This window comes from Mustela erminea, chromosome 2 (assembly GCF_009829155.1).
Source record: "Mustela erminea isolate mMusErm1 chromosome 2, mMusErm1.Pri, whole genome shotgun sequence".
Taxonomy (NCBI): domain Eukaryota; kingdom Metazoa; phylum Chordata; class Mammalia; order Carnivora; family Mustelidae; genus Mustela; species Mustela erminea.
This window is the reverse complement of record NC_045615.1, coordinates 163,126,545-163,151,004: the sequence shown is the minus strand read 5'-3', so window position 1 is coordinate 163,151,004 and position 24,460 is coordinate 163,126,545. Positions and strand designations below refer to the sequence as shown.

The window sequence follows — 24,460 nt, the reverse complement described above, 5'->3', positions numbered from 1 at the left end:
TGAACTACTGGTTATTTACCGCAAACATACAGATGTAGCAAAAAGAAGGGCCATCTGTCCCTCAATGTTCATAGCAGCAATCGCCACAATAGCCAGACGGTGGAAAGAACCAAGACGCCCTTCAACGGACGAATGGATAAGGAAGATGTGGTCCATATACGCTATGGAGTATGCTGCCTCCATCAGAAAGGATGAATACCCAACTTTTGTATCAACATGGACGGGACTGGAAGAGATGATGCTGAGTGAAATCAGTCAAGCAGAGAGAGTCAATCATCACATGGTTTCACTCACTTGTGGAGCATAAGGAATAACACGGAGGACAAGGGGAGATGGAGAGGAGAAGGGAGGTGAGGGAAATCGGAGGGGAGGTGAACCATGAGAGACTGTGGACTCTGAGAAACAAACTGAGGGTTTTCGAGGGGAGGGGTGGGGGATGGGTGAGCCTGGTGATGTGTATTAAGGAGGGCACGGATTGCGTGGAGCACTGGGTATTATAGACAAACAATGAATTTCGGAACACTACATCAAAGACTAATGATATATTGTATGGTGACTAACATAATACAATAAAAATTAAAAAAAAAATTTCCTTGCTGTAAACCAAAAACTGGACTCTGAGATAAACAACAACAACAAAATATATTGGAATAGTCCTACAGTCTTTTTTCCTATTAATTTAACATGATCTTTTTAAGATGATCCACACTGATAATACAGAATACATCTAGTTTGTCACATTGATTGCCGTACGGTGTGCCATTCTACAAATGAGTCACAACTTGCCTCATGTTTATGAACATTTAGGTTATTCTGCTATATTCTAAGTAATGCTCCAGTGCACATACTTGTAACTACCTTGTTACACACGGAATGGACAGCTTCTCTCAGACAGGCATGTATTAGCTTAAACATTATGCACACCTTTCTCTTTACCAGACTTCATTAAACTGCTCTCTGAACTGTGCCTAACAATGTACTGAACGTTGAATCATGAACATGACTGCTTACTTCTTCACAACCTCACTGCATTTGGCAAGATCTGTCACTTTATTTTTTTCTGATCTTGTATATGCAAAATATAACTCATTTTAATTTTCATTTATCTGATACTAGTACAGTTGAGCAATTATCTATTCATGCTCCAGTACCATACTGTCTAACAAGGATGGCTTTTTAATGTACGTTGTTACATGGTAAGAGTAGTTACTCACACCATTACGGTTTTTTTTTTTGCATTTTTCCCATTTTTTTAGAAGTCAGAACATGCTCACTTACTAAAGATGACTAATGGCCTTACTTATGAGATAATTCTTCTATAACTAAATCCTTTGCTTTGTGAGTATGGCATGGCGATGATATCATCCGCACATACACACATGCGACAGGTACAATGGCCAGTCGGTGTTCAGCAGTCACACCTGCTCTCCCCCCGCACTGGGTCTTCCCAGTCTTCCCAGGCAAGTGTGACCATGTGCACTGGGCCCTGGACGGAGTACTATAAAGCAGATCTCCAGTCCCGGCCTACAAAGAACCTTCTCGGCGGTTCTCTGTTTCTCTTCCTTGAGTGATTCTCAGGATCCGGGGCATTTTCAGAAGCCACGTAATGAAGTAGTATCTTGGGATCACCTACCATCTAGGTCCTTGAGTAAGTACATAAAGCAGACAAAGCTCTGGCGAGTTTAACATGGACAAACAAGCTAAAGTGAGAAAGCGATACATTTTTATTGTACTAAATCATTAAGGCTTTGTTTTCTCACGCGTGATCTGCCGTCGTTAAAACTTCATGCATGATACATACACGCCTGCGCACTCATACATGTACTCATACTCCTGTGTCTGCACGCCCGGAGCACTTGGGTCCCGGCCGGTGACACAGGAGCCACATGTATGAAGCAGCCTGCGCAGGCAGCCCGGGACAGCTTCCAGTCCCCGAACGCGTGGGTTTGTTGGCAATGAGCCAAAGGGACAGCGACAGTACATGAGGTAAGACCTATAAATAGTCTCGTTTCCGGTCAGGTTTCTCTGGCAAATTACTCTTTTGCAAACGCAAAAAAAAAAAATCTTTTGGTTTTCAGAACTTTGCGAATTTTATTTTTTTACTTTTTAACTTTCTGCGAGAGAAGGACAGAGCGAGGGCAGGACGAGGGCAGAGCGAGGGCAGAGCCCCGCGGGCCCGAGCCCGACGCCCGAGCCCGTCCCGGGGCCCCCGACGCGCCCGAGCCCGACGCCCGAGCCCGTCCCGGGGCCCCCGACGCGCCCGAGCCCGACGCCCGAGCCCGTCCCGGGGCCCCCGACGCGCCCCGAGCCCGACGCCCGAGCCCGTCCCGGGGCCCCCGACGCGCCCCGAGCCCGACGCCCGAGCCCGTCCCGGGGCCCCCGACGCGCCCCGAGCCCGACGCCCGAGCCCGTCCCGGGGCCCCCGACGCGCCCCGAGCCCGACGCCCGAGCCCGGCCCGGGGCCCCCGACGCGCCCCGAGCCCGACGTCCGAGCCCGGGGCCCCCGACGCGCCCCGAGCCCGACGCCCGAGCCCGTCCCGGGACCCCCGACGCGCCCGAGCCCGACGCCCGAGCCCGTCCCGGGGCCCCCGACGCGCCCGAGCCCGACGCCCGAGCCCGTCCCGGGGCCCCCGACGCGCCCCGAGCCCGACGCCCGAGCCCGTCCCGGGACCCCCGACGCGCCCGAGCCCGGGCCCTGCTGTGTCGGAACCGGACGCGATCCCGGCGGAAGCGCCGAGCGGCCCCGGAATGGGGAACCGGAGGCTACCGGACACCGACGGGCGCGACGGCCGCGGCTCCCCGAAGGTCTGAGCCCGACGCAAGCAGGTGCGCGCGGGAGCCGGGGAGCAGCGCGCCCGACGCGCGAGGCGGGGCCGGGATCCCAACGGCTGGGCCGGGCCACCTGCGGTCCACGGTCCCCACCGGCGACCCCCGACACCCAGGCGCCCCCAGCACTCTGTGGGTGTAGACTGGCGGCTAAAGGAATGCGGACTTAGACGTTCACATAAGCCTTATTGGAGCATCTACTGTGAATAAATCAGCAGGCCTTTTACCATTTTTACCCTTATTTTTGTTTATGAATAGAAACAGGGCGTTCTGAGGTTATTCACAGCTCTACTGATGTCTAAACAATCCTACTACATTTCACCATCCGACAAATACCAAGGTCACCTGTCTGCACACTCCTTCGGGAATACAATAATGCCATAATGTGACCAAACAGCTCATTTTTCAAGGTTCAGTGACTTACATCTGTTTTCTTCTTTTTCCTAGTCCATAAGCAGCCAAGGACATTCAAAGAGACAAAAACCGTATGATTTCACTCATATGTGGAACTTAAGAAGCCAAACAAATGAGTAAAGAGGAAAATAAGAGAGTGAGAGAGGGGGAGGCAAACCAAGAAAACTTTTTTTTTGGAAGATTTTATTTATTTATTTGACAGATCACAAGTAGGCAGAGAGGCAGGCAGAGAGAGAGGGGAAGCAGCTCCCCACTGAGCAGAGAGCCCGATGCAGGGCTTGATCTCAGGACCCTGAGACCATGACCCCAGCCGCAGGCAGAGACTCGACCCACCGAGCCACCCCGGTGCCCCCTAAGAAAAAACTTCTAACGCAGAGAACAAACTGATGGTTCCCAGAAGGAAGGTGGGAGGTGGGGAACGGGTTAAAGAGGTGATGGGGATTAAGGAGGGCGCTTAGTGTGATGAGCACAGGGTAACGTATGGACGTGGATTCACTACACTGGACACCTGAAACGAATACTCCAGTGTATGTTAACTACCTGGAATTCAAGGTGATGCAACATGGGGGCTTAAGTGGGTAGGAGAAGAATCAATGAAACAAGATGGGATTGGGAGGGAGACAAACCGTAAGTGACTGTTAATCTCACAAAACAAACTGAGGGTTGCTGGGGGGAGGGGGTTTGGGAGAAGGGGGTGGGATTATGGACATTGGGGAGGGTATGTGCTTTGGTGAGTGCTGTGAAGTGTGTAAACCTGGTGATTCACAGACCTGTACCCCTGGGGATAAAAATATATGTTTATAAAAAATTTAAAAAAAAAAAACTTTTTAAAAACTGCATTAAATTTGGGGCACCTGGGTGGCTCAGTGGGTTAAGCCTCTGCCTTCAGCTCAGGTCATGATCCCAGGGTCCTGGGTTCGAGCCCCACATCGGGCTCCCTGCTCAGTGGGGAGCCTGCTTCCCTTCCTGTCTCTCTGCCTCTCTGCCTACTTGTGATCTCTGTCTGTCAAATGAATAAATAAAATCTTTAAAAAAAATTAAAAATTTTTTAAAAACTGCACTAAATCTGAAAATGCTTAGTGTCTACAAAGTAATAAAATAGATCTCCACTCCCATGACCACAATTCTTACATTCACAAACACGTCTTTCATGAACACATTCTGACACAATGCTGTTTCCTGAATCACAAGTGGATTCACTGGCTTCATTCTTCCAGTCCTTCAGAACAGCACCTGTTATGTATGGGAACGTGTACGAGTGAGTATAAGATTTAAGTAGGAAAGCTTAGTATATATGCAAAATTTCTGGACCTGAAAACATGTTTTGACTTGTCATTATTTAGAAACAAAGATGCCTTTGCAGTAAGATACATTTTATTTTAATTCAAAAATACCATTCTCATTTTAGAAACCGGACACTAAAGTAATTAAACCTTTATAAAAAATAATTTATAAATTTAAATACCTTAAATGAAAATATTTTTTTGGCATATATACAGATACACATATTGGAAAAGTAGCGTTCTTTTCTTTCAAAAATGTCTAAAATCAAACTTTTTCACCTGCAGTGCATGTGGGCAGTGTCCCTCCTAGATCCCCTTTCCCAGACTGGCATCCCCCCTCTACCAGATGCTGCAGGTGTTAATGGCTAATGGTTCACACCTGTTCTCTCCTCAACAAGGACTGCCCTTGGCTGACCTGAGTCACTTGACTCCCTCCTCCCCCAACGCTTGCTGCAGCTGATGATTAGTTGACAGAGGCAGGAAAGGGGAAGGAGACTGTGCATAAAACACACCCCCCTTGCCTCAAGGCAAAACCACCTCTGATACAATTCGAGAGCCAGAGGTCCCTGCGTGATCAGAATGGAGCTAGATTTCCACTGAAATCACGCCTCTGCCTACCTTCCTCTTCCGTACTATCATGCTTCCCTCGTGCCCGGTTTCACATGAGAGAACTTCCTCACTAAACAACTTCCACTAAAATCTCTACCTTAGGCTCTACTTCTAGGGAACCTGAAATAACAGAACACATATTACTTACTTTTTTTTTTTTTTTTTTTTTTTACAAAACACCTATTCCTTATATTTTATTAAACATCTACTAAGTATTAGCTTATTGTGCCTTAAACATTATAAAATTCTATTCTAGAAGTATCTCAGCTATATGGAAATGATTATATCATGTGTAGGAAACTCGGGCTCTGTAGAGTTGAAGACCTATTAGCTTGTAATAAGGGGGGAATCCAAGAATCTAACTCAAATTAATATGGCTCCATAACATCTCTTTCCAGAATTTCTCACTGCCTATTTCATATTTTTATCTAGAAAATAAAAAAAATTAAAGATCTATTCAACTATACTTTTCTCAGTAAAATGTAAGTTGATGTGCATTTTATTTTCCAAACACTGATGTAATTTGTTTAAAATGAAGGTATGATTGAATGAGTCATATAATTTCCATAAGGGTTTATTAATGGACAGGCATGGATTCAATTAAAAAGGAAATAAACATCTTACAATACCTTCATTTTCTTGAAAGGGAACATTTTATAGAAGTTGGAAAATAGCAAGGAGGGGAAAGATCATGTCAGCACAATGTTACTGGTCATATACAACGCAATCTTATGTTTCATAGAGATTTCAACACAGGAAATGGGTATATTAGGAACTGCCTAATTCATAGGTTTTCCTTACCCACGTACAGTGGTTTCTTTGAATGACTCTGAAGGAAAAGTTGTAAGCAGTGCTTTTATACCAGCTTCAATAATGCATATTTCAAAGCCCAAACTAGTCAGCCATGTAACTGTTTACATAGTCAACATTCAGTGGGAAAATAAGTGTCAACAGGCTCCATTTTCTCAGCCCAGAACACCATGTGACCTTTCAGTACAATCCTCATGAGTCTCTGATTAGGAAAGGAATATTTTATTTTTGTTTTTTCCATTCAATAAACCCAGGATTCTTCGTTTACTCCCATCTGAAAAAGCACAACTCGCCCCACCCCATCCCCACTCCACCACTTAGCCACTTAAAAGAGTTACATAATCCTGTTACATTAGAAACAGTGTTGGGAGGGTCCATGTCTTGTCTTTGTACATGGCAAACAGCAAAGTGGTTTGCACAGAGCAGAAAATTAATAAAATAGACTGTGGTTTCCTATAACATAAATCAAAGTCCATAACATAAAGTGTTTGTTTTAATATCCTGATTTCTGTAATATCTTGGTAATGACCAACAATCTTTGGAACCCTAATAAAATCTGTAAATATCTGAATGTCTTAAGGAACTCTTTCAACCATCTTTTCTAGAGACTCAAAACCATTCAATGCTTCCCTTGAAAACCACTGCATATTTCTACAACTTCTTTTTTATTCACTATTATAACTCTAGCAATGCTATAATTTTCTTTTACTGCAGAAATCACAATTGTTAAATACGTGTCGTGTTTTATGCAGTGTGCCAAGTATCTAATCTGCATTTTCTTTTCAATAATTAATATTATGATGAGGGTATTCTTTTAGTCTCTGTATGACAGAGCGGGGCATTATGGCTTGGAAAATTCAGCACAGACCTTTTGTCATCTATAATATTGGCTAAGCAGTAAATCTAGAACATGAGTCTAGTTACTATCCATCTCCAAGTTCTATGCTGTGATCTACTGAAATACAGTAAATCTGTTAATGCCAAGGTCACATTTCTCTTTCCATTAATAAAATTAACAACTGCTCACACCCTATTGAATCCCCTAAGTAGAAACACAAGAATAGAACTCAACTCCCAGTTCCTAAATCAAAATGAGTAAGACGGCTTGTAGTTCTCTCCACAATTACTGAACTCCATCTTTCTCCACTATTTATCCTGTCATTTCTTTATCCCAGGCTTTTATTATCTATTATCTAGAATGTTATAGTGGCCTTTCAGTTGGCTTCCCTGTCTCATACTTCATTACCCCTCCTACAGAGCTCTGTGTCGCCCTGCTGCCAGTGTATTCTTAAAATGCATGTCTGATCACATCAACCACTTGTCTACATTCTTTGGCAGTTAGCTCATCCCCTTCCGCGCACTGTCTCATGCTACTGAGCGCAGCCCAGCAGAGCCCTCTGAGATGGCGGCCGTCTGCTTCTTTGGCTTCCCTGCTTTCTCCCCCCACATTTATTTGAGACATATTTACAAGGTACAACTGACTGCACTTGGTGACCCACTGGTTGTGAGATCTGAGGAGTATAGAAGGAAAAGAAAATTAATTTCAATGCATATAAATTTAAGTATCTGAGGGATAGCAATGTGGAGATAAACACTGGAGTAAATTTTGAAGATCTTTTTTCTCCAGTTACCTACTTAACATTTCAACAACTTCTTTTCCCAAAACAACTCAAACTCTATATATTCACAGTCAGATACATGGTCTCTCTGTGCCCCTGTCTTGACCTTTGAATGTACCATGTGGCAAGGAGCTGCAGCACCATCTCCCCAGCTGTGGGGGCCGGTTGTCCATGTCCCCTCTTTATCCTGTCTCTAGTTTATTCTCTGTCCTGAAGATGCATTATTTTTTTCTGTCTGAAAATCTGATTGTATCATCTCCTGACCATTTTCCTTCACAGCTCCTGCCACAGTTGTAAGTTTGCTTTATCTGTATCCTTTCTTGGTTACTCACTTTCTTTCCCAAGCAACTCAAGATCCATATGGCACCTGAAATCCACTGTATCTCCAGACGCTCACATAGTACCTAGTATAGACTAGCTACCAACACTTAATGAATAATTGAATAAATTCATTAATAGATGCACAGCAAAGCCCTAGGCCTCTGGTTTGGTAGCAAGAAACACATTCATTGGATTAATGGCAGTGGATGTACAGGGGCTAGATCATTCCAAGGAAAAATGTGTATAGTGGAAAGGATGTAGCTTCAAGTAGAGGTGTCAGGTAGTCAGACCAAGAAAGAATAAAATCTAAAGTAAGAAAACTATAAGATAATTATGTCATAGACACCAAGATAGGAGAGAAACATGTTGATCAGAGTAATCTAGAAAGAAACTGGAAACTATTGTTTCACAATAACCCACTTTTCCTCTTTATTTCTACCTAGATAGACTTCTCTTCATACAATCATCACATTTTTGACCTTTACAATTTTTAGTCTCATTCATATACATGAAATGCTCTCAAGACATTACATCTTCATTCAAGGACCCTCTGTAATTTTACCATTTCTAATAAGGTATTTTTGGACATTGCAAGAAAAAAATACCCTTAATCTCAACTTGATTTAAATATTTAATGCATGTAACATTCTCTCTGGTTTTTCTGAGAAAATGATTTTTCAGTATCTCATGTATTCACACAATGTGCTTAGTTCTCTGAACTTTTTAAAGTTTTTATTTAAATTCCAGTTAGTTAACATGCAGTGTAATATTAGTTTTAGGTATACAATATAATGATTCAACAATTTCACACAACATCTGATGTTCATCACAACAAATGCCGGCCTTAATCCCTACCACATATTTAGTCCATCCGCCCCTTCTGGTAACCATCAGTTTGCTTTCTAGAGTTAAGAGTCTGTTTCTTGGTTTGCCTCTTTCTTTTTCCTCTTGCTCTTGTATCTTAAATTCCACATATGAGTGCAATCATATGGTATTTGTCTTCTTTCTCTAACTGACTCATTTTGCTTAGTATAACACTCTCCAGCTCCTTCTATGTCATTGAAAATGGCAAGATTTCTTTTCTTTCTTTAAGATTTTATTTTTACTCATTTCTCAGAGAGAGAGAGAGATCAGAAGTAGGCAGAGAGAGAGGAAGGGAAACAGGCTCCACGCTGAGCAGAGAGCCCGATGCAGGCCTCGATCCCAGGACTCTGAGATCATGACCTGGGCTGACTGCAGAGGCTTAACCCACTGAGCCACTCAGGTACCCCAAGATTTCTTTTTTTTTTTAATGGCTACGTTATATTTTAATGTGTGTGTGTGTGCGTGTGTGTATCATTTCTTTATCCATTCATTAGCCAACAGACACTTGAAATATCTCCATAATTTGGCTACTGTAGATAATGTTACTATAAACATCAGTGTGCATGTGTCCTCTTCAATTAGTATATTTTATTCTTTGGGTAAATACCTAGTAGTGCAATTGCTGGATCATAGCATAGTTCTATTTGTAGGTTTTTGAGGAAACTCCATACTGTTTTGCAGAGGGGCTGCAGCAGGTTGCATTCCCACCAACAACATAAGAGGGCTCCCCTTTCTCCACATCTTCACTACCGCCTTTTGTTTCTTGTGTTGTTGATTTTAGCTCCTCTGAGAGGTATGAGGTGGTATCTCATTGTAGCTTTGATGTGAATTTCCCTGATGATCAGTGATGTTGAGCATCTTTTCATGTGTCTGTTGGCCATTTAAATGTCTTCTTTGGAAAATGGTCTATTCGTGTCTTCTGCCCATTTTTTAATTCGATTATTCATTTTGGGGGTGTTGAGTTTTAGAAATTCTTTATATATTTTGGATATTAACCCTTTATTGGCCATGTCATTTGTAAATGTCCTCTCCCATCCCATAGTTTGTCTTTCAGCTTCATTTGTTGTTTCCTTCACTGGAAGCTTTTTATTTTGAGGTAGTCCCAATGCTTTATTTTTTCTTTTGTTTCCCTTACACTGGGAGATGTATCTAGAAAGAAGCTGCTATGGCCAGTGTCAAAGAAGTTATTGCTTGTGTTCTCTTTTAGGATTTTCATGGTTTCAGGTCTCACATAAAGGTCTTTAATCCCCTTTGAGTTTATGTTTGAATATGGTGTGAGAAAGTGGTCTGGTTTCATTCTTCTGCATGTTGCTGTCCAGTTTTCTCAACATCATTTGTTGAAGAGATGGGTCTTTTTCCTGTTGGATATTCTTTCCTGCTTTGTGGAAGACTGATTGACCATTAGTTGTGTGGGTTCATTTCTAGGTTTTCTTTTCTGTTCCATTGATCTGTATGTTTATTTTTGTGCCAGTACCATACTATTTTGATGACTACAACTTTGTAATATAACTTGAAGTCCAGAATTGTGATGCCTGCAACTTTGTTTTTCTTTTTCAAGGTTGCTTTGGCTATTCAGGGTCTTTTATGGTTCCCTATAAATTTTAAGATTGCTTGTTCTAGCTCTGTGAAAATGCTAGTAGCATTTTGATGAGGATCATATTAAATGTGTGTATTGCTTGCAGTAGTATAGACATTTTAATAATATTTTCTTCCAATTCATAAGCATAGAACATTCTTATGTTTATTGTGTAATTTTTAATCTCTTTCTTCAGAGTTTTATACTTTCAGAGTAGAGATCTTTCACATTTTTGGTAGGGTTTATATTTAGGTATTTTACTGTTTTTGGTGCAATTGTAAATGGGATTGACTCCTTAATTTCTCTTTCTGCTGCTTCAGCATTGGTGTATATAAATGCAACAGATTTCTCCTGCAACTTTACTGAATTCATTTTTCAGTTCTAGCAGTTTTTTGGTGGAGACTTTCAGGTTTTCCATATATAACATCATGTCATAGAGGGAACATACTTCAACAAAACAAAGGCCATATATGAAAATCTCATAGCCAGTATCATACTAAATGGGGGAAAACTGAGAGCTTTTCCTCTATGGTCAGGAACAAGATGGGATGTCCACTCTTACCACTTTTATTTAACACAGTACTTGAAGTCCTAGCCACAGTAATCAGACAACAGAAAGAAATAAAAACCATCCAAATTAGCAAGGAAGAAGTAACCCTTCACTATTTGCAGAGGACATGACATTGTATATAGAAAATCCAGAAGACCACCAAAAATCAGTGAATATTTTATGTCCACCTACACATCAGTGTGGTTTGCCTCTGAGTTTCTGGATATCTAGAACCACACCTGCTTAATCTTTTTCCAAGCACTTGTCATAAACATATACTTAATGCGTGCCTCACTGTAGAGGTGGTATTAAGAGCTTCACAACATAAGCAATCAGAAAAATACCCTTTCTCAGGAAACAATAAATCTGTTTATAAGTGAGAAGGAAATGGTTAGTCATTTTAGATTTTAAAGAATTTTTAAATCTGAAATATATGAATCGTAAGGTAGAAATATTTTAATACGTGCATGGTACACATTTAAAATAAATTAAATAGTTACATTATCAGGAAAACATACTCGTTATATCTGTCATATGAGGCACTACACAATTAATAAAAATCCTTTTAACATTTTTATACATGTATTGCACGTAAGTCTCAATGTTTTTTCTAAATGCACAGAACATCATAGTGACTTAAAACAAGAGTATTTTGGAAGAAAATTTAAAGAAAGGAATGTGTGTGTTTCTGTATAATATGCTTGTATGTATGTACATATGTATACATGCATATATATATTATACATACACCTACATGAAGCATATATTATGTATGAAATTCAGACGCATTCATAAAATAATATTGATTCTTGAATTAAATCAAATTACCTCCAGCTTAATATAAGCTTTTTTTAAAAAAGGATTTATCTGAACAATATCTATAAGCTTTCAACTGTCATAAAACCCTGTTCCCTCCCAGGGCATAGCCCTGAGACTACATGCCTAAGCAGTAGGTTTGTAGAAATGGTATGAGTGCATTTAATAAGCAAGTAATCCTATAACTTGAGCATTGAAGTACTGGGGTGGGGGCCCACTGGGAAGTGGGGACAGACAGGAGTGCTGTTTTCCTAAGCTCTAGGCTCTTTGGCAGAGTAAATTCAAGGCCTAAATGGAAAAAACTAGTAAATCAATTTGCAATTAGTTGACCAGAGGGAGAAAGAGGACACCCCGAACAAGATTCAGTTACACTAAATAGCATTTGAAACCTGGGATCACCCAACTTAAAAATAAAATTAAAAGTTGTGCATGTGGGAAGGTAAATCCAATCTTCTTCTAATTTCCTAGCAACGTTTAAAGAAAATTACCTAGGAAAATTGCTATGGAATTATCCTTCAAGCCTTACGAGGCCATGCAGATCAACTATGTCAATTCTAAAACTACATCATAATTTTTCCAGCTTGTACTTGCATTAAGATGAAACACAAAGAGTAGCAAATGAGCCTCTGGGTTGGAGTTCTCCATTTATTTTGCATTCACTATGTAGAGAAATGTTAATACGTAGGAAATAGTCATTTCCCTTGGAGAGTTTAGACCTCATAAAGTTCACATATAATTTCTGTTGTCAGCAAATTAATATAGATTCAAATCTCATGAATATTGTATACTTTATTGGACTACTTTTATAAAAAGTGTATCCATTAACTAAATGGCTTTTAAGTAAGCTTATGATCCTCATAATTAGATCTGTCTAAAATATGTTTATTCTTTTATAGTTTTCTATAAAACCATTTGGAGTCTGCTTTAAGACCAGACTAGGAAACAAAATTAAACCTTAAATGCCACTCTTGATACAATGATATGTATTCTGCTTATTATAATATCAAAAATGCAAAGACCCAAATAAATGAATACCCATGTTATTTTCAGAGTCAGCAAGGCTATGAGTCTGATAAGATTCCAGTTTCCTAATTAGTGACCACCCACCCAACTTTTAATATTAACTATTTAGTGTACTCAATCAAAGTTAAATTTAGGAACTTTTCTAAGGAAAAACCAAATCCTAACAATGTATTTAAAGATCATTCAGAGGAACAATGCAGAGAAAACATGTATACTCACAGCAGAGCTCTCTTATTGTCCCAAACCCAAATTCACCAACCTACTTAGCACATGTGCCTGCAGACTCTTTCTTTCTTCTCCCTATAACTTTAAGGGTGGCTTCTGCCCCTCTCAAAGGTAAATTCTTTCTTAGTGTTCTAGATTCCATCTTCCTTTTAAGGACTTATTTCCAGCAATTGTTTCCTTTCTCCCCTATATCATCAATACCTCTCTCGGTACTTACTTGATCCTTCCCGCTAACATAAAACACGGGTTAACATTATCCATCTTATATTAAAACACAACAAAACAAACTTCCTGGGCTCCAGCTCCAGCTGTCACTCAATGTCTACACTATCCTTCACTGCAAAAATCATTAAAAAAAAAAAAGTTGTTTCTCTTCATTTTCATTTACATATTTTTTTCTTTTTTCTACCTACTCCAATGAGACATTTGCCCATACCCTTCATTGAAACAGCCCTCACCAATGTAACAATGACATTTACCTAGCCAAAAACAATGACAAACTTTTATCATTTGTTATAGGCTGAATTTTGTTCCTCCCCAAAAGACATGTTGAGGATTTAACCCTTGGTACCTATGAATATGACCTTATTTGGAAATAAGATATTTACAGATGTAATAAAACTGACTCAGCCATACCCAATTGGGGAGGAGGATCCAATATGATTAGTGTTGTTATAAGAACAGAAGACAGAACACAGGTACAGAGGGAGAATGCACATGATGATGGAGGCACAGATTAGAGTGACAGATCTACAAACCCAAGAACACCAGTGATTTCCAGGAACACCAGAAACTAAGGGAAAGACAAAGAAGAGATTCTCCCATAGATCCTTTAGAGAAAACATGGTTCTGCCAACATCTTAATTTCAGACTTCTGGCCTCCAGAACTATGAAAAATAAGTTCCTACTGTTTTAAGCCCCCAGTTTAGAGTAATTTGTTATGGCGGCCAGGGGGAAACGAATGCATCACCTTATCTAACCTCTCAGCAGCATCTGACATGGTGAGCATTCTTTCCCTTGAAATTGTTTCTTCTTCCGGTTTGGAGCATGGCTCCCACCTGACTTTTCTCTTACTTGCTCCTTCTCAGAATCAGTTGGTTGCTGGCTCTTTCACACATTCTGGATCTCTAAATGTTGGGTACCATAAAGACCTGTCATAGAATCTCATTCTTTTACCGACACAAATACTTGCAAGCCGACGACTTTACATACCACTTAGATATTGGTGTGTTTCAGACTTATATTCTAACCAAGACTTCTCCTCTAAGCTCCAAAGCAATATGTATAAAAGACAATCAGCTTCTTTGCTTGAGTATCTAATAAGTGTCACAAAGCTAATACTGCCAGCACAGCACAATTTCATTATTGATTACTGAAATCAGCATTCCTCAGTAGTTCTCCTGTCACAGTGAGTACCACCAACATTTACCCCTTGTTCAAGCCAAAAACTAAGTAGTTGCCCTACCTTCCTTTCTTTAACATTCCACATCAGATACATCAATGAGTCCTATTTGTTCTGTCTCTGAAACACAGACACGATTCAGTAACTTCACTCCATCTCTGCTAGCACCAACCTGTTGTTGAGTTTTGTCTCTTGTTGGTTGATTACAAAAGCTCCCTATCTTAAATCTTCACCTCTCTCGAGACCTGCTTCCCACATCTTCCACTCTGCACACAGCAGTAAGATCAGTCTTTCTAAAGTGTAAACAAGATTAGGTCACTTCTCTATTCAAATTTTCCATTGACTGTCTAGTTTAACACAGAAGAATATAAAAATTAAAATTCAAGAATAAAACCAAAATTCCTTAAAATCCCTATGATCTGGCTCCTGATTTCCTCTCTGATCTCACCTGTCTCTATAATCTCTTTCAATAAATATATAACAGCCATTCTGGTCTTCTTACCATCTTTTGAGTATGTCATGATTGCGATTATCTCAGGAGTTTTTAATAGGCTGTTCCTTTTTCTTGGGATGTCACTCCCTCTCAAATCCTTTTCTATTTGGGATATCTCTCCCTTCAAATTCTATGGCTATCTTCTTCATGCCATTGAAGTCCCAACAGATGTCACCTCCTCAAAGTGATTTTCCTGTATACCTTAGCTAAATCAACCAACCACTCTATTCAATCTCTTCCTACTCGATTTTCTACTTTTATGTTCTCCATAGTACCTATCCAGAGATGAAGTTAATTTTTCCACTTCCATTTTGCTTACTTATTTCCTATCTCCCTCTCTAAAATGTAAACTCTTTAAGGTCTTCAATTCTCTTGTACCCCAGTGTCCCAGGAACGAAAACAGTTTCAGCTGTGAGCGGGTGCACAAGAAAATCTATTGAGTGATCGGCAAGTGAATGGGAGCTGGGTAAGAAAATACATAGGTGTATCATTTAGGAGACTATTATAGTAATTTCCTTAAGATATAATGGTAGTTTGAATCAAAGTAAGTGATAGTTGAGATGGTGAAAATTGAAGTAATTTGATTTATATTTTGGAGAAATTAGTGGTTCGTTCGAGTGAGAGAGAGTAGGGAGTCTACAGTAACTGATGTGCTTCTTTTTTTTTTTTTTTTTAAAGATTTTATTTATTTATTTGACAGAGAGATCACAAGTCGGCGGAGAGTCAGGCAGAGAGAGAGAGAGAGAGAAGCAGGCTCCCGCTGAGCAAAGAGCCCGACGCGGGGCTCGATCTCAGGACACTGAGATCATGACCTGAGCCGAAGGCAGCGGCCTAATCCACCGAGCCACCCAGGCGCCCCGTAACTGATGTGCTTCTATCTGGGTAGATGAGTTGATGAGTCTGTCACTCATTGTTAAAAGAAATACCAAGAGGAGAGAAAGACTTAAAAAGATATTTTTGAGAGGAAGTATACCACTGTGGTTAAAATGTGGATTTATGGTCTCTAAAGCTATTTGTATTTATTGATTTATTAGTTTACTGTCTAATCATGGGCCATTTTTTCAACTTTATAGAATCAGGTTATGGAGTAGATGAAATTTGTTCTTGTCAAGTATATATTTTAAATTTATATGAAAGCTTTCATAATCCTTATCTTGTTTGATCATTAATGATCATATGTCCCTTCCCAAAAGTCCTTATCATGATTCCCTATGACATGCTATGTTTTGCCTTTGTAGCTGCTCTTTCTATTAAGAGTCAGATAAATTTTAAACTTTTCTGTTGTAATTTAGAAGGCCCTCCAGAGTCTAGTCGCTATCCATATTTCCAACTTCACTTCTTCAGTCTCACTTGTCCATCTTCCCCAAGAAGCTTTCCCTGATTTCAAGCTCAGTTCATTCTATTAAATTATCTAACTAAAGTATGAATTTTTCTCTCTATGAAGTATATTGAGGATTTTGTCTGCATGTGAAATTTTCAAGAGTCCTGTTGGAAAAATTCCAACTATTTTTCGAGAAAACCTTGGTAAAATAGACCACCTTATATACCTATTTTTCTGTTGCTGTTTTAAACTTTTCATCACATTACTTCTGATTATTTTTCTGTAAGACATTTATTACAGTTTGAGCATGAGTATTTGCTTTTTTTAATCCTTGACTTAGAACCTTTTTAAAACCTACAGAAGACTGTTATCACTAATACTATATTAACAAAAGGTAAAAGTAAATACATATTCCAAATAACATTAAAAACTACATATCTGATTTAGCACACATTTTAATAAAGCAAGACCATATTCTCCTTGGATGATCAAAAGTTGTAGCCCTCCATTATGTGGTTTCTACCACATCTCCCAGGGCAGGATTACAAGGCAAACTACAGGACTCTCCTCTGAGGGTACCACAAAATCAAATCAGGTAGGGACAGGGCAAAACTTGGGGGACAGTGGATGATGTGACTTGGAGGACTGTACTAGGAGGCTGAGCTGAAAAGAAGTAGCAAGTTTCAACGTAAGACTAGCACAATGCTGAAGACGACAATCACCATCCCAATGCATTTTCTCTACAATAGTTGTAGGAAATCATTTTTTTTTTTCACCAAGTGGGTACTTCTATAGACGTAAGTGGGAATAAAATTTTTTCCCACATACTTTGTATAATATATACGAAAAATAGCCATATTATATCCCTCATGCATCACTTCTCAGGGAAGAATCAAAACTTGTATTATTAATACCAACTGTGCCTTTAATGTATACATTTTTAGCTATTGGATGAAATGTACTCACGCTCACTTTTCCGTTGCGATTGTCTTCTTCTCTCACTGCCAGAGCCTTCAGAAAATTATCTTGCAGGTCTTTACCGGCACTTGTTAATGTCCTATAAAAAGCAGGTCTTAGTTAGAGTACATTAGAAAACAAATATATCAAAAACATTCAGGGGCCAAAAACCACACTTTATTCCAAGTGATAATGTCCTTGTAACACAAAAATTATATACACAATCATTATAAATCATATACAATTATTATAACTTACTACATTCCTCAAATTATTATACAGTTATAGAATCTATATTTATGAATAATTAGAATCAAGTCTATAAATATCATACATGCCTTTATCAATACTCAAGCCAGATAGAGTTAATTTCATTTACATGTCTGTTTTATTCTTTTTAATCATACCATGCAAATTTATTTATACCTCTCATTACCCATAATAATTTTAGATTATTTATAATTTAAGTACAGTTTATTTATTTAATATAAGAAATTTAAAATATGAGAAACCTAAACCAATTTCTTTACTGACATAGAACATTAATCTTACCTCTATGAGGATATAAAAAAGGCAAAAAGGAAAGAAACTAGGTTGAGTCATTTCTGTTAGATAAAAAGAAACTTTAAGACTACAGAGTGTTTGCCTGGCTCAGTTGATGAAGCATGAGACTCTTGATCTCAGGGTTGTGAGTTCGAGCCCCTATTAGGTATAGAGATGACTTCTTTAAAAAATCTTAAAAAAAAAAAAGAATTCAAAAGAGGCAATATTAAAATAAATAAGTTCTGGAGATGGCTATTATACTGACAATATATTAAAATCATACCATTCCTCTTTTTTATTATTATTCAAGTCTTATATACATAGACATATTTTCTATAACCTCTATGAGAAAGATAAAAGTACTTTTGTTATACAAACTGGGAACAGAGAGGGTAAGGGCTAGACCTCCTAAGCTATGTGCAGCAGAGTCAAAAAGTTATATAAATAATCAATTATTACAGCATGCTACATCTGAGAACCGGAAACTTCTCAGCAAGTGGAAATATTGGGCAAGAAAGCTAATGCAGTGTGTGGTAAGGAATTCTTAAATCTTTAACATGCATTACTCTTACTTAACTAGATTTATTTAACAGTCAGTGACCTGAGAAAACTTGCTTAAATAAATATCACAAAAGGAGTCACTTCCTCAAGAAGTGAAGTAGGTCCATTACAAAATATTAGGGTTATAAGTTTTATAAAGACAAATACTCCATCTTTTCTGTTTACAATCCACTACACTTTCAAAATGGGGTAAAAATAATATGGATGAGTTAATCTCCACCAATCGTGTTTAATCATTAGCTAAAGGCATTTATATAATCCTACATGAATGGGTCTAAATAAATCCTTAATCCTCAACAATTAGACTTCTGGTTTTATGATTTAATTATGTTGTTTGTGTCATCACACATAGTTATATTACTGGATTAACACTCAAAAAGAGTAAATAACAAAAGAGAAAAAATGAAAAACTGTTAAAATAGAAATATTTCCATACGTTATTTTCTTAAGAGGTCACTTATTTTAAAGATTACTAAGTCTTTCAGTAAATACTCATGAGTTATTAATCATCTCAGAATTTTAAATGTAAAATTAGGCATTTTCTAGTAGGCAAGGTTTGAATAATCATTGTGATGTGTTCTAATAAGCAGTTTCTAGATAAACACTAAATCAAATTTGAGATTAAATCAGTCTTAATAGCAATACTTTTTTATCTATTGGGCAGTCTTCGTACTATTCTCTATGCTAGGTATTTCACAAATACTTTCAATTATCTTCAAATCAAACCTTAAGGGAGGACATGTTTATTTCCACTTTAGAGATGAACTTGATGATAATCAGTCGGCATTCAGTTTTTAACTTAAATATCACCAACCCCAAGGATTTATTTTACTATTCTGAAGCCACAAAATATAGCAAAACATCATTTGATGCCGCAGTACTTTTACAGAAAACAATGAAAACTCACTGGTAAGAGGAAACCTAAAGTAACAGGAATGGGGGTACTGTGAGGTATGTAAGCTTCATCAGGAGGCGCCCCTAGGAGTTATCAGAGGCTGGTGGTCTTGAAACCTCTGTGGAAAGCCAATCAGCCATAATCATCACTCCAATTCTAGACTAGAATAACTTGTTCAGAGGTAGGTTTGATTTCTAGTCAGTGACATCGGGCATAGCCTATATTTAATAATTCTAGAATTTATATTCAATTCATCTGCACTTGTTTGAATATGTAATTCAACTTATCTGTGCCTCAATTACTTTGAAATGATTTTGTACACTCACTTTGGAAAAATTTAGTGGAGAGTATAGTAAAATGTAATGGATGAGTAAGTTTATTATAAAACTTTTACAATATTATCTTGTTAGGAAATAAACACACATCTATGAAAAAGCAGTTTTCAGAAATAGTTTTATTTTCCATGGATAAGTTTACTGACAAAACTATATGCCTGTATTTTTGTGGTCTCAAATAATATAAATTTTATTTTTTTTAAAGATTTTTTATTTATTCATTTGACACAGAGAGATCACAAGTAGGCAGAGAGGCAGGCAGAGAGAGAGAGAGGAGGAAGCAGGCTCCCCGCGGAGCAGAGAACCTGATGCGGGACTCGATCCCAGGACCCTGAGATCATGACCTGAGCCGAAGGCAGCGGCTTAACCCACTGAGCCACCCAGGCGCCCTAAATTTTATTTTTTAGGGCAAAATGGAATATTATTTGCAAACTTGATAAAAATATGATTTATTTATCATAATGTATGGATTTTTAGACAACTTATTTGAGTATTAAATATGGGAGACATATTTCTACTGTACTTTGATGTAGGGCACCTGTTGCTTTGTCTTGTATATTTTCTCCAGGACAATATAATATCTTTTTTGTTTTGTTTGTTACATAAATTAGGAGGAAAAAAAATCCTGCTTCTTTTCAAATAGTATTTTATAAATTTCTTTAACATTGGTAAGCATTTTCACATTCCTCCGTTCAGTGTATTATTGTAGATTGTTCTGTATTATCAGTCTGGGTTGCTATAACAAAATGCCATAGATTGGGTGTCTTAAACAATAGATACTTATTTGCTCACATATCTGGAGGCTGAAGTCCGAGGACGAGGTGCCAGCACAGTAACCACTCTCTTCTCTTAAGCAACTCACTGTATTTGTACTAGTATCTCACTGTGTTCTTAATATTCATTTTTCTGATTTCTTTTGTTTTGTTATACATATATTTTTCTAAATTCTATGTCGTCCAAAATCTACATGTATACCAAATATTGTATAGAAGGAATAAAAGTAACCAGTGAACCATTTCAAGTCCTTTCCTTTGAGCATTATTTCAACAGAAGAATCTATCTTTAATATCTAAGGGATTATTTTTTTAAAAGATCTAAGAGGGAAAAACAGTGGAGCTAAATCCAATGTGTGGTTTTTTACTCTCCTGTATTTTCTTGTAAACTATTCCTGGTGGCTTTTTTTTTTTTCTTCCTTCCTTCCTCCCCTTCTTTCTAATTTAATTGAAACAATTTTCCTTAGAGGTTAGGTCGATCAGAATTATATTTAGAAAGACTTATGGTTTAGGAATTTTTACACTATATACTGCGATTTCCATGAAATTTCCACAAGGTCATCAATTTATATTCTAATCACTTTCAGAAAAGAAAAAGACTTCTGGAGAAATGAGATTCATTTATTTGTAAGGAGGAATGAGAATCAAATTTTCATTAAGATAAATGGCGTCACTCCCCCCATGCTGGCCCCTTTTGCATGTCAAAGAGTTTATAAATTACCAAATGCACAGTAAAGCTACCAGCATCTTTGGGAAGAAGTTTCAACTGTTGGAAGCACACAGAAGAAAGACGAGAAGTGCTAGGATGCACACGAGACGGCTGTTCCTTTTCGTCCTCTATTCTGAAGAAAACCCAAGGGGGAGAGTTAAAATCTGTGGTATCTTCCATCAGTCAGACTCTACTCCCCCCTGTATGAAAAGCTGTGCTTTTCTTTGAAGGGACAAAATGGTCTGCCCTGTCTGAGAAAGTGTCCCTGAACTCTTCTTTTTTGGTACATCTGGAAAATTTCTAGTTAATTCCTAAACACGGTAGGTTAAGATGTTCTCACACTTCAGATTGAAATCAAAACCACATTGAGATATCACCTTACACCAGTTAGAATGGCCAAAATTAACAAGACAGGAAACAACATGTGTTGGAGAGGATGTGGAGAAAGGGGAACCCTCTTCCACTGTTGGTGGGAATGCAAGTTGGTGCAGCCACTTTGGAGAACACTGTGGAGATTCCTCAAGAAATTAAAAAGAGAGCTTCCCTATGACCCTGCAATTGCACTCCTGGGTATTTACCCCAAAGATACAGATGTAGTGAAAAGAAGGGCCATCTGTACCCCAGTGTTTATAGCAGCAATGGCCATGGTCGCGAAACTGTGGGTAGAATCAAGATGTCCTTCAACGGACGAATGGATAAGGAAGATGTGGTCCATATACACCATGGAGTATTATGCCTCCATCAGAAAGGACGAATACCCAACTTTTGTAGCAACATGGACGGGACTGGAAGAGATTATTCTGAGTGAAATCAGTCAAGCAGAGAGAGTCAAGTATCATATGGTTTCACTCACTTGTGGAGCATAAGGAATAACACGAAGGACAAGGGGAGATGGAGAGGAGAAGGGAGTTGGGGGAAATCGGAGGGGGGATGAACCATGAGAGACTGTGGACTCTGAGAAAGAAACTGAGGGTTTTGGAGGGGAGAAAGGGAGAGGGATGGGTGAGCCTGGTGGTGGGTACTAAGGAGGGCACGTATAGCATGGAGCACTGGGTATGGTGCATAAACAATGAATTTTAGAACACTGAAAAAATAAAATTAAATTTTAAAAAAAAGATGTTCTCACACTTTAAGGGGGACCTAATAATAATAATAAGAAGAATAATAAGAATAATAATAACAGTAATGCTTAGAGAGGAAATAAATATTCTTAGTCTCTAAATGTGGTTTTATCCTGAAAATACATTCAAATATAACTTTAGTTCTGCTCTCTTCTGGGAGGCATCTAAATCTCTTACCTGATCTGAAATAGACTTCCTGATCTTCTGGTTGTACAGTGAAGGCCAATGAGAAAGCAGAAAACAAAGAAAGTAAGCTTTTGTTTGGAATATCTGCATCCAGTCTCTCCCTGTGGCAATCAGCCTCATTGCTCCAGAAAACACTGAGCAAAAACGGGTTTTAGAAAGGTGAGGGCCTTCAGGCTTTGCATCGTCAGGTCGTACATGCCTAATCTCTACGTGTGTGTGTCTCTAGTTCATATATTTCAAAGATTCCATCTAAGGAGCGGAAGAATCTGATGGAATGGGGTTGCAAGGGGTGACTTCTCACCAGGGAAAGGCAGTCAGAACAGGAGCCCATACTGCCGGTGCCAACAGCCACACGAGATGGCAGGGACTGTCACACAGGAGAGTGGCGGCTCGGAGCAGAAGAGCATAGGGATGAGGGAGGGCTGTGGGGCAGAAGGGATGTGTGGGGTGAGACTCTGGGGAGAAAGATACCTGAGGAAGACTGTTAGGAAGGCTTGCTGCACGACCCCTCTGTATGAACCCCTGAGTTCCTCCTTTAATAAAGCCGGCAGCATTAAGAGGTTAAGTCTGACCTCTAGTGACAAGGAGAGCTTAGAAAAGATGAGGCAACTTAAAAATGAGGGACAGAGGGAAATTGGAAGGGGAGGGAAACCATGAGAGACTATGGACTCTGAAAAACAATCTGAGGGTTTTGAAGGTGAAGGGGGAGGTTGGGGAAACCAGGTGGCGGGTATTGGAAAGGGCACGTACTACATGGAGCACTGGGTGTGGTGCAAAAACAATGAATTCTGTTACGCTGAAAATAAATTAAAATAAATGAAAAAATGAGGGACAGGGACAGAGACAGAGATAAGGGAGGTGAGAGGGTGGTTGGAAGCAACCCAGCCTGCGGTGCCATCTAAGGTTCAGCAAAGCCATGTCCTTGAACCAAACTCTGCCAATAAAGATTCACGGGTCTACGCTGACATCCCTGTCACGTTCAGTCACTGAGGGAGAGCAGCAGCCCACGGCAGGTGTGGACGTGAACGAATGCACAAGAGCCCCATGTGACGGGACGCTCAGATAAGGACACTCTCAAGTGTAAAATGTATTCTCGTCACCACAGTCTTTCACCCAAACCAAAAACCTTGAGGTTCAAAAATGCCAGCATAATAACTCATTTGTTTTTTCAGAAATATAGTCTCAAAATTGCCAATATTATCATCACCAATATGTTTACTGAAAACACTTTGAGACTTTTTGCAGATCTTCTTCTTCTTAGTGTATACACCTCTAGGGATGAATGGCCAGATTACCGTGCTTTTAGACCGCTCACTGATAAAGGTTCCTTCTGTATGCCATGATACCAACTAGATACACAGTTAGGTTCACTGTTTATATTATTTCAATTTGAAAAAGATTTCAAATTTTGCTTATAGTTACATAAATAACATGCTCAGAATTCTAAAATCAAATTTATAATTTAGAAATTGAGAAAGATCTCGTTTTCATCTCCCCCAGTTTTATGTACCCTATTCTATTCTCTCCCTTCTGTACAGAACATCATTTTATTTTTAATTCCAGTGAGTTAACAGATGGTATTATATTAGTTTAAGGTGTGTAATATATCGATTTAACACCTCCATACACGAGCCAGTGCTCATCACAAACCTACTCCTTAAACCCCATCATCTGTTTCACCCACCACCCCTCTGGTGACCATCACTTTGTTCTCTACAGATAAGAGTCTGTTTCTTGATTTGTCTCTCTCTCATTTCTTTCCCTTCATAGAGCATCATTATTTTAAGTATCCTTAAATTGATTTTGTAACTGTTACTATTTTTTAAAAGATTTTATTTATTTACTTGACAGAGAGATCACAAGTAGGCAGAGAGGCAGGCAGAGACAGAAGGAAGCAGGCTCCCTGTGCAGCAGAAAGCCCGACGCGGGGCTCAATTCCAGGACCCTGAGATCATGACTTGAGCCAAAGGCAGAGGTTTAACCCACTGACCCCCCCAGATGCCCCATTAACTGTATCTATTTTTAATACAAGCCTATCTATCTGTCACCTAGCTAGCTAGCTAGGTATTTACTTTTGTCGATGGTAGCCTCCTCTACATATTTTCCTCAAACTTGGTTTTTCACTTAGCGTTATGTTCAGGGAATTATACCATGTAGTAAGAGACATTTCCACTACTTTTTATAGTTGCATAGTACTCCACTGTAGGAATATACCACCGTTCAGTCAC

The 24,460-nt window shown here is 39.1% G+C and overlaps 1 protein-coding gene across 2 annotated transcripts in view; it reads right to left on the bottom strand.

Moving 5' to 3' along the window:
- Positions 1-24,460, bottom strand: part of CFAP299 (cilia and flagella associated protein 299) — a 615,785-nt gene that overhangs the window by 371,530 nt on the left and 219,795 nt on the right. For both annotated transcript variants that reach the window (XM_032334707.1, XM_032334706.1), the window contains exon 3: positions 17,119-17,209. In XM_032334707.1, the coding sequence (XP_032190598.1) occupies positions 17,119-17,209 (91 nt within the window). The remainder of the gene's footprint in view (positions 1-17,118; positions 17,210-24,460) is intronic.